Source organism: Zootermopsis nevadensis, unplaced genomic scaffold, assembly GCF_977971745.1.
Source record: "Zootermopsis nevadensis isolate Lab colony 2312 unplaced genomic scaffold, Znev_1.0 Znev_ptg000022l, whole genome shotgun sequence".
NCBI lineage: Eukaryota > Metazoa > Arthropoda > Insecta > Blattodea > Termopsidae > Zootermopsis > Zootermopsis nevadensis.
The window spans coordinates 6,792,767-6,804,820 of NW_028259154.1; the positions used below are offsets into that span (position 1 = coordinate 6,792,767).

General features: G+C 39.1%; 1 protein-coding gene across 1 annotated transcript in view; it reads left to right on the forward strand.

Annotated features, from left to right (window-relative positions):
• The first annotated feature begins 1,175 nt into the window (after positions 1-1,175).
• LOC110837739 (kelch-like protein 23) overlaps positions 1,176-12,054 on the forward strand; it is a 30,933-nt gene continuing 20,054 nt past the window's right edge. Inside the window, exons 1-6 of the mRNA XM_087354032.1 lie at positions 1,176-1,216; positions 2,322-2,481; positions 3,873-4,045; positions 4,355-4,518; positions 6,469-6,661; positions 7,917-7,923. Of these exons, the coding sequence (XP_087210158.1) occupies positions 1,176-1,216; positions 2,322-2,481; positions 3,873-4,045; positions 4,355-4,518; positions 6,469-6,661; positions 7,917-7,923 (738 nt within the window). The remainder of the gene's footprint in view (positions 1,217-2,321; positions 2,482-3,872; positions 4,046-4,354; positions 4,519-6,468; positions 6,662-7,916; positions 7,924-12,054) is intronic.

Here is a 12,054-nt window from a genome sequence, read left to right on the forward strand (position 1 = left end):
CCTAGAAGACATACGTGGTTTGTGTATTAATTTTTAAGTGCGGTTGTACCAAAGTGACGGTCAATCGATCTGGAGGGAGAATTAGAATCCATTTAAAGATGTCTTGGTTTTAATACACAGAGACAATCGGCAAAGTCAAGTAGGAAGTTGGTAATGCATCCCGCGTCACACCAATGTCAAAGTTGCTGTCTGCTGCTCTGTCTGAAATATAATAAACTGTAACAAAGAACCTCGCGAGAAATATTTCATTGGTCGGAGAGAATACTTCGAGACTTTGTGCATATGTTAATTTGCATGTCTTTTAAATAAAGATGCGGTGCCTTTTTGAAATGAGAAATGAAAAATAACCGTGAACCGTTGTATTCGTTTTACCAACTGACGTTTCTCACGTCATGTTACAAGCTGTGCCCCTCTTTCAGTTTTCCGACAATCAAACCTTTCTGTTTGTTTTGCATTGCAAAGCCCTTTATCTGTAATAGGAAATTATTTGCTGGCTGGTGATAACTTTTCTAGGCCGCGAAGAAACATTGGCTTCACTTTTAACTTGTTTATTGTAGGGAAAGTAGATTTCATAATTCGAACTGATCAATCAGTAGAATGTACAGCCTGCGATGTAAGTTAAAATCTTTATGTTAATTTGCTGGTTTTCTTTAAAATTTCTGTAGTAGTTTTTACAACCTCAGATATCTTTTGAAGTACAATCTACAGTACAAATGTTCGCTGATTGCTATCCGGGTTGTAAGTTACATTCTGTTAAGCTTACGCACACTCTTCGCCCTCTCGCAGTTAATCTGGTCCCATTAGTACACTTCTTGCAATTTTTGATGTATCTGATAACAAAAATTCATCCACCACATTTACAAAAGAATACTTTTACTTGGCTATGTGAGTCATAAAAAGTCCGCATAAATTGTAATTTTTTGCTCGCCGTTTCTCCAAATCGACGCCTGCTTCGTGACGTTTCAGGACACCTCACGACAAAACTGCACACCGGTGAGGAGACTGATTTTCTCCTCCACGGAATTAGCTCGGACGTGATGACTCGGATACTGGATTATATTTATTTTTGCGAGGTGGACATCCGCTCCGACAACGCGCGTCAGCTGCTCGTGGCGGCTAACTACTTGTGCATGTAGAACGTTCCTAAACTCTGCTGCGACTTCCTCAAGGTCAATATGGACGCCGACAACTGTATCGGAATCATGCAGTTGGCAAGGTAGTTGATGTTCATTTGTCATTTGCTGCGACGCCAGCCTTCGTCGCTGGAGTGAATCTCCATTACTCAAGAGAGTAACCGAGTGCAGGGTCGGAGATTAAAACCTCTAACTAAAGACTGGGCAAATTATAATGCGAGGGCAGGTTGTTATTAATGTCTATGCAATTTAAAAGTTTCTGCACAAAGTAAAACCTCTGTAAACCGACACTCGATTATCCGATTCCCGCATTAAGCAACCGAGTTTCAACCAGATCGGTTTCCACCGGCGAGAGTGCTTAAAGAGATGTCCACGCAGTACAGTTCATTGCTCTGAACTCACACCCATATTTTCCTAATTGTTATTATCACTTCTGGACATTTAGAGAATTGGTTAGTATCGGGCTGGTTCCCATATAAGATGAACCACTACCCCTTCTTGTTCAGGACAACATATCAAAGAAATCAACTGACGTCAGCAGAATCACACCAGAACCTCGACTTCACCCGATGGACAGAATATTTGATAAATTCACTATTTTAATACAGAGTCTCCCTCGAACAGCGCCCACGAGTAATTTTTGCCGCCGGCTTGTGCGTGTGAAATGAACGCATCATTCGCCGACGAGGAAAATCTGTATTGGGAATCTACTTATTTCTTCATAACCATGACCACATTCCCCTTTCCCTTGCTAATTCGACCCGTGGTCCCACCCACCAAATAGTCCGGTCAAACGAAGTTTTCCCTGGATTAACTCACAGTTAACACAACGTCGTTTCGCCAAGGTTAATGCCAGAATTCAAAATTCTACACTTCTGATTTCACTGTCTCCTTCACTTGCGTACGCCATGCCGTTGTTTCAACCTATTACTTTATCACGAGGACGAGCGGTCATTGCCTGGGAAACTTCAGAGCCGAAAACCTTCTATTTTGCATCTCTCGTCGTTGACTCTCCACGCGTCTGCTCGCAGTCTCGCCCATTCGGGCTCCAAAGGGCGAAGGTAAAAACTGGTGACGAAATACTGTGGTGTGCAAAGAGTTGAGATTCAAGTTCTTCCCGCAGTGTTTCAATATGTCAGAGTCCGAAGGAGCTCGATTCTGAGTCGGCTCTTATCCTCGCTGTCGCAGGTTACGCTTATACACCGAACTTGAGAATCCCGCTCATTGGTTCGTTCTCGGCTACTTCGTGGAAGTGTCTCAGCAGAGCAAAGAACTGTTGGAACTGCCTGTAGAGGAGCTTCAAGCGATAATCGAGTCCAAGGAACTGGTCGTGGAGGACGAGAGAGTTGTGTGGGAGTGCATTCTCCGGTGGATCAACCACGACCCGGACAACAGGAAATGTCACATCGTGGGCCTTTTGACTGGCGTCAGACTGGGACTACTTGACGAAGATTTCTTCAAGGAGAAGGTCAGTATGCCCCTGAAATCGTGGATGTTTATGGGAAGTGAAGCCCGCATTCCCAGTTCCATTTTCACTCGTGTTCATAACCAATTAATACAAATGTGAGCCTTTCTCTTGGTCACGTGTCAGCCCGTCTGTCTTTCCGCAGTTTAACGGAATATATACAGATGTGATCGAAGCGTACGACGCACGAGCTGACCGGTGGACTGTGGTGAGTTCCACACATTTCCACTCTTATCGCGGCTTCTTAAATGACGCCTCCGACATAAACTACTTTTCCTATTTATTGCTGATTTTTACTAAGTAAATGTTTATATAAGCTTGATCAGCTTGTAAGTTCTAATAGGAATCGACGAAGGATATAAAGTTTGCCTTAAATACCGTTTACAATAAGGCAATGTCCTAGGTAAGCGATAACAAGCGAGCTGAGCGAGCTGCATAAGCAGCATGGGGTGTCATATGACATAAGGGAATCGCTTGTTGTGTCCTACGTAAGAGAAACACACGGGCTTCCTGCGCATTCGCCTTCCCTGTACTGCACAGTCAGAGCCTCCTTGCGCATGCGCCTTACTGGTCAGCGCAGCGACCTGCGCGAAAATATCAAAATATTTTATCTGGGCATTGGCCGCTGACAGCTTGGCTGTAACCTAGGACAGCGCCACACAAACAGCCAGTTTGATATTTCCGCCTCACCAACGCAACTCGCACCGCTCGCATTCTTTCACTCACGTAGGACACCGGGTAAACGTCGTACATCAACTAACATGGCAACGTAACTGCTGATTTTAGACATGAAACGAAGTCATCGTTGATCGTCAGTGGATTTCAACTTAATAAATGAAGCACTGATCAATGTCGATGCTGGTCATCTGCGTGGTAACGCCTCGCGAATTAGAAGGCTTTGGGGTTGGGTGGGGGACGTACTGCCTCCAGCTTTGCGTCGATGAAACCCAAAATACCAACATCTGTCTAACGAACCTGAAATGTCAGCTGTTGATCAGAAATTAATTCTACATTTGTCTGTCGTACTTGACGAGAGCTTCTCTTCCTGTTTCCTCCTTCTCTCATAATTCCACCATTGCTCCAAGTTAATTTCTCACGGTCTTTGACGAGCGCGGTATGCCTGTTCACCCACCACGGTGTAACAATTTCGGTCTTCTTTTGGTGGTTGCACCTCTGCTCTGGCGGTTAGTAGCTCTAGGACTCTAATGTAAGGACTTCACATCAGCAGACTAAGTGACAAAGAAACATAAAGCCATAACCTGTCGTTCCTGCAGGTGGAGGAGTTCGACTTGGGCAGTAAGCGAATATACCCCGAGTTGGCGGTAGTCGGTTTCGACATTTACGTCATCGGTGGTTGTGGCGACCCTCTTGCAGGTTTGAACACATGTCACTGCTTCAACGCTATTACGAAGACACTCCGCGAGGCGGCGCCTATGCATGAATGCAGGTAAGATGCAGCTTGGTAACTAAGGAACTCCTTTGAACAGAGTCCTTCTTCAAAAACTGATAGTTAGTCAAGATTTAAACGTGGTCAGGGGTGTGAAATTGTACCACTCACATACAGGAGTATCATGCAAAGTGTGAATAAGTAGGAGGACTTTTGCGACAATTTTGGTTTTAAGAATACGATTTGCTTTTTAATTTATTCGAATTATGATTTAACAATAACCAGCGAACAATTGCGTTCTGCGAGAGGAAATGCATCTGAATCAGCAATAAATGAGCATTGCAGAGCGTGTACTTTTTATCGTTTCAGATCCTTATTAAGTGTGGCAGTTCTGCGAGGTGCAGTGTACGCCATAGGCGGTGAGGATGAGACTCACAACACGGCTGAAAGATACGACTGCAAGGCAAATCAGTGGTCGTGGATCGCTCCCATGAACAAAAAGCGATTCGAACCGCGTGCGGCTGTACTGAATGGTACGTAAAAGCTGTGAAATAGTAGTGTATGAATTAGTGGAGATGGCGAGGCGTCTGTCTGTCCGTGAATAACAACGCAAGAACGGTTGAAGGAATCGCAGGATTTGAGGTTGTCACGCCGGCGAGTACGAAGATGGCCGTCGGTTGGCTTCTGCCGACGTTTCAGACGAGCTTTATGCCTTCATCATCACGGCATTCCTCTTTGATCTTGAACTTAGTTTCCCTCACTCCATTCGCCCGTATTCTTTCATTATCTCGTTCTTTTATCCGTGCTACGAACTCCGTTATTTCACAGACTGCAATGGCTTGAAGTTCTGAGTGCGTGACGGTTTCTTCTGCTCTTGTAAGCTGTCCCTGTGCATCGACTTCTGAATTTGTAGTGTACACTAGGAGTGAATGCAGACAACCATCAAACTATCAAATTGTCTCTCATATAATACAGATTAATATGTTTTTGAGACAATTAGTAATCTCATGCAAATAGCACATTGTATTATAAATGTAGAGCACCGCTTGGCAGCTCGTACCGTACATCTCTGGCACCAAATTTAATGAAATTCGTTTTACAGAAGATGTAACTTACCATCATTTCCATTATGCATTAATTTAAGTACTTTATGGTGTTTATATTAAATTTCATAAGATAAACTCATTTTCTTTAACACTTTGTTTGTCTCCATTCGAAACAAAGAAACAGATGAACAGAGACAGAAGTGTCTGTGCAGTTTCTGTGACACGAAGGAGGACATTAATAGATTTACAAATTTAAGTACGGATTGTCCCATGTTTGTGCACCAAATATGTGTACAGTTCGTATCATTTATCTAATTTGTTTTTACAGACAAAATATACGTCGCTGGTGGATACAGTCGTGGTAATTACCTAAACTCGGTGAAAGTTTATGACCCGGACACCAACTGATGGACGTTCGTTGCACCAATGCGTTCTGGACGTAAGACTTTTGGTTTCGTCGCGTTCCACCGCTGTCTGTACGCCCTAGGTGAGAACTCTGAACATTCTGAGTGATGCTTCTAAGTCCTTCTGAAAGAACTTGCTATTATAAAATGTTTTCCTGGTTTTCTTTGCTTGACTGAGATTTTATGAACAGCAATTTTCTCCTATCATTACAGAGATAATTTGTCAGTATTTTTAAACCCAGATTCGTAGTTTCGATTACATTCTTAACAAAGAACACTAACTAACAACGCATTTTTCACAGTTCCAGTTTCAAAGGTAAATATTTTGTTCTTGTTGCAAGGAAGTTTCAGTTTGCCGTGCTGGTATCCCCAAAAGCCGGTGGTTTAAAGCAGTCCCCTCGCAGTCTTTGCTTTCCGTCACTTCTATGTGTAATGCAGTTTTGAACAGTGCGCCTTGTGCTGTTGTTGAACGTTACTTTCGGTCGCAGTTTCATGAAGCAGGAAACAGAAGTCAGGCGCAATTTCCTGATGCTAAAATTACGAAAATAATATTTTAGCCATTTCATCCTTAATTTCCTTCCTGGAACTAATATTAACACTGCAAAAGGGAATGAATTTTCTTCGCTGTATTTCATTCATTTTTTACGTTTACGGAATTACAAATTTTAAGATCGTAACGTCCGTTGGGTAAGACGGTCGGAATGTGAAGCATTGAAGTTACGAGAAATACAAACATCTAGAAAGTTATAACTGGTAATGTTGAAGATAAGATACCACTTGTGATACATAGGCGTGAAAAGAAGGATACTATTAAAATGTTTTATGGAACTAGAAAATGTGGGAAGGGTTCAACTGCAGGCTTTTGTGAATGAGGTAACGAATCTTGTGCATCCATAAAGGCCAAATATTTCGTGTCCAGGTGACAGAGTAATAAATATAAAAAAGGGACACGCTGAATGGGGATAGAATAAGTTTCCTTAGGCAGATTTTTGTATACTGTGACATATTACGGGATGTGTGTGTGTGCGAGCAGGAGGATACAACGAGACATCTCACGAGCTCAGTACCGAAAAGTATGATCCTGCAGAAGACACGTGGACGGAGATCCCTGACATGAACATCTATTCGTATGATCTCAAAGCAGAAGTGATCGACGACACGATCTTTGCCATCGGTGGACGTTTAAACAAGTGCATCACATATTTCGATGCCAAGGATTGTCAATGGTTTGTTTGTTTCTTTGTTTGTTTCTTTCCTTGATTGTTCAGGGCTCTATAATCGCAATTTGTTACTTTCGAAGAGCAGTAGGAAGTGAATAATTTCCGGGCAAAATGACCGCGATCTTGCGAATGCTGCGCTGTGTAGTGTCGTAGAAACTGACTTTCAGAGGTTTTTACTACTTACTCAGGGCCTTGAATAAAACGCGCGAATCGTTAAAGCCTACCTACCGTCTCATGTTCCCATTTTTGATGGAAGTTTATTTTAAAATGGCTGTTTCCTGTCATATGTTAACGGAGTGAGAAAGCATCTTTAAAATCCCTGAAGACAGATGTCTTCATACATGTTTGTGCAATAGCTAGAAATCCAACAGAAATTCATTCGATTTTGGTTTGTGTCTTTTACGTCCAGCAGAACCTCTCCAGAACTATTTCTGGTGGGACAAAAGTATTTTTGAAAATGTATTGCTAAAAGAGGGAAATCTTGTCATGGGCGCATGTCTCAAACAAGACACGCTTATCTCTCCAAAGAAAGTGTGTGATTTAAGTTATTATTTTGACCGACGGTAATGGTTTAATGAAGTGTACCAAACGTAGCTTGCGCAGAACACAAGTCATTTGACAGCGTAATAAAATAGAAGTAATCTCTCCCTCCACTTTGATTAAATAAAATGTGTAAAGTTATAAGAGAACGTTAGCTGGGGATCTATGTGCATGAATGAAAGAAAGATCACATTGGAACTTTTCTGAAATATGTGGCAATCGTGCACTGACGTCTCATTGGGTGAATTTTTGATTACATTGTCCAGAAACAAATTATAAGCAACGACATTTGGGTGGAAGCTGTGCTCTTAGCTTCTAGCAATTTCCCATTCTATCCAAAGACAGAGCCAGCCCATCAGATATGGACATTTTTAGGTCAACACATTTTACGACACGCAAAGATATTTCTTTTGTACTTATTCTACACCGTAATCTCTGATATTTTACAAACCCAAAAGTAAATATATATACATTTTTAAGAAAATGGATAATTTCTTTACATAAATGCACCGACATTCGAATTCAGTTTCTGTTAAATTTATATTAAATAAATTATTTATGGTAGAAGACGCATTCCTTCGAGAGTTATATCATTTCCTGTTGAGCTACATATTTACTATAAGTCTGTCAGTGAAATGTAATAAAAATTGTCTTGAGTGAAGATAATACTGATGGACGATGGAAGAGGGTTTGTTTTCACTTTTAGTATTTCAAATTGCAGGCACCAGGTAGCAGACATGAATATTTCGAAAAGCTTCCCGTCGCTTGTGTCATCAAGAACCTATCGAATGCAAGCGATTACGAGTACAAACACAGTGGAAATCAGTAGTTTTCAGTTGATTACATCCACGACTAACACATTAATTTTAATTAATTTCCTTACAAATATTATGTAGAAAACTAGGAATTGTTGTAGAAGCTAAAAAAAGGGAAATATTGTTTGCAGCAAACAATGGAATTTATTTTTTCTCGTTATTTTCTGCACAAGAAGTCTTGTTGAAATTAGTTACTTTACAGACGTTTAATTTTACTACCCATCAACACATAACAGTTTCACCTTGCGTCTTGTATTAAATAGATCCGCTTATGGCGACATCTTTCGAGTTACGAAACCGTATTCATGGGATTAGGGTAAGAGTAAATATAACATCGTTTAGAAAAAACTTTATTACACACTGAAAATTTTGTATTGATTTCCGATCTACGTGTGACATTGCACAAGGAAATTTGGCAGAGTTTCCCCTATATACCGGGTAATTGTGCCATGTGCCTGGGGAAATAACAACCTTTTCAAATGCCATGAAGAAACAGACTAAGCTTTCTGTTAACTGATGTATTTTTTGATTCACGGGATTTTGTGCGGTACTTTTAAGTATTTTAATGAATAGGCACAAAATATTACTACAAAATAGACAAAACGAGTACTTGAATATAGTTATGGTATTTGCGGAGTATAAGAAAAATGTGAAAGCTCTAATCAAACGGGGAACTCGAAACATTTTTCCGAGATAAAATCTAACACAGAATCAACTAAACAGATCATAGTTTAAAAATTTGCTTCACCTCTTCCCTTTGGTTGAATGTAAGACTACACACTATATTCATAATACTTGAAAAAGAACAAAACAATGCGAAGTAGTGTAACATATCATTGAAGCGACTTAATATTAATATTAGATTATCGGATCCCAAGTGTTATTGGACGGTGAATTCAGAAGAAATTAAGGCCCTTAGAATGTTTGATAGAAGAATGATTAAATGAAGGAGAAAACTGTGAAACAAAACTAATAAGGTGACAGAGGTTGTATTATATTGTAACATTTATAAAATCTCTGAAAGATGGCGTGAACATAAAAGAAGAAGGAAGAGCGATAGACCAAGAAAGAGACGGAGAGATGAGACTGAAGGATATATGAAAATCATGGGAATACGAAATTGGTATAAAGGGGCAGGAATGCAGGGAAAGTGCACCAAATTAAGAAATCTCGGGTGCCTCAAAATGTGTCCCGCCATCCTATCTCTTCTTCTGGTAAGATTCTTCCATAGACTTCTTCCTATGCCTATCCTGGCTTCCTTCTCGCCGCGGTAAGTGGGTCGAAACGATATTAAGCTGAAGATGATTGTCTTCTTGCGCGATGTAGTCTGGTAAACGTTAGCCGACGTTGTGGACGTCCTTGCTGCCTCAATCATCAGAGGACAGAATTACATTTGACTAGCAAACATTGACTGAGGCGTAGTTATTTATTGTCCTTTGAAATTTCAGTATTATACGTACTTTTACCTGTTTGTTATAAACAGACAGACTTGAGGTTTGATGGTTGATTAAAGAGGTCTTATCATATGAAGAACACAATTCGTTTGAAGTATTCATGATTGATGTAATTCGAACATCTTCATTCCCTTAAAATTACGTACAAACGTTAGAATACATACAGTATTTAGTGGTAGAGAACGCTAAAATCGAAATATTATTTCACCCGTACTTTACTGGAAATAAAAACACTGACTTAAATGAATGTTCAAAATGTTGAAAGGAAATGTTTTCAATTATTATAAACATGTACATTAGAGTAAGATACTCTTCGGATTCAGGTAGCACTTTCGTCCGATTAATATTATTCAAGCTACAAGCACAATTAATTTGTTGTCATATTACGCTTTTTCAGCTCTGAATTGCACACAATTCTGTATCAACGAACATCGGCTTGCAGGAACCACATATTATGTCGGGTAATATCGCAGCAACAAAGATGTGTTTGAATATATACGATGCGTTGTTATAAACAGACAGACTTGAGGTTTGATAGTTGTTTGAAGAGGTCTTATCATATACATGTTACATATGAAAAACACAATTCGTTTGATGTATTCATGATTGATGTAATTCGAACATCTTCATTCCCTCAAAATTACGTACAAACGTTAGAATACATACAGTATTTAGTGGCACAGAACGCTATAATCAGACTATTATTTCACCCGTACTTTACAGGTAATAAAAACACTGACTTAAATGATCGTTCAAAAAGTTGAAAGGAAATGTTCCCAATTATTATAAACATGTACATTAAGGTAAGATACTCTTCGGTTTCAGGTAGCACTTTCGTCCGATTAATATTATTCAAGCTACAAGCAGAATTAATGTGTTGTCATATTACGCGTTTTCAGCTTTGAATTGCACACAATTCTGTATCAATGAACATCGGCTTGCAGGGACCACATATTATGTTGGGGATTATCGCAGAAACAAAGATGTGTGTGAATATATACGATGCGTTGTTATAAACAGACAAACTTGAGGTTTGATGGTTGTTTGAAGACGTTTTATCATATATATGTTTCATATGAAAAACAAAATTCGTTTGAATTTTTCAAGAATGATATAACTAGAACATCTTCATTCTATCAAAATTACGTACAAACGTTAGAATACATATAGTATTTAGAGGCACAGAACGCTAAAATCGAAATATTAGTTCACCCGTACTTTACAAGTAATAAAAGCATTGACAGAAATGAGCGTCAAAAAGTTGAAAGGAAATATTTCCAATTATTATAAACATGTTCAATAGGGTAAGATACTTTTCGGTTTTTGGTAGCACTTTCGTCCGATTAATATTATTACAGCTACAAACACAATTAATGTGTTGTCATATTACGCGTTTTCAGCTCTGAATTGCACACAATTCTGTATCAACGAACATCGACTTGCAGGGACCACATATTATGTCGGGGATTATCGCAGAAACAAAGATGTGTGTGAATATATACGATGCGTTGTTATAAACAGACATACTTGAGGTTTGATGGTTGTTTTAAGAGGTCATGTTGCATATGAAAAACAATATTCGTTTGAAGTATTCAAGAATGATGTAACTCGAACATTTTCATTCTCTCAAAATTACATACAAACGATAAAATGCATACAGTAATTAGTGGTACAGAACGCTAAAATCGAAATATTAGTTCACCCGTACTTTACAAGTAATAAAAGCACTGACAGAAATGAGCGTTCAAAAAGTTGAAAGGAAATGTTTTCAATTATTATAAACATGTACATTAGAGTAAGATACTCTTCGGATTCAGGTAGCACTTTCGTCCGATTAATATTATTCAAGCTACAAGCTCAATTAATTTGTTGTCATATTGCGCTTTTTCAGCTCTGAATTGCACACAATTCTGTATCAACGAACATCGGCTTGCAGGAACCACATATTATGTCGGGTATTATCGCAGCAACAAAGATGTGTTTGAATATATACGATGCGTTGTTATAAACAGACAGACTTGAGGTTTGATAGTTGATTGAAGAGGTCTTATCATATACATGTTACATATGAAAAACACAATTCGTTTGATGTATTCATGATTGATCTAATTCGAACATCTTCATTCCCTCAAAATTACGTACAAACGTTAGAATACATACAGTATTTAGTGGCACAGAAAGCTAAAATCAGACTATTATTTCACCCGTACTTTACAGGTAATAAAAACACTGACTTAAATGATCGTTCAAAAAGTTGAAAGGAAATGTTCCCAATTATTATAAACATGTACATTAAGGTAAGATACTCTTCGGTTTCAGGTAGCACTTTCGTCCGATTAATATTATTCAAGCTACAAGCAGAATTAATGTGTTGTCATATTACGCGTTTTCAGCACTGAATTGCACACAATTCTGTATCAATAAACATCGGCTTGCAGGGACCACATATTATGTTGGGGATTATCGCAGAAACAAAGATGTGTGTGAATATATACGATGCGTTGTTATAAACAGACAGACTTGAGGTTTGATGGTTGTTTGAAGACGATTTATCATATATATGTTTCATATGAAAAACAAAATTCGTTTG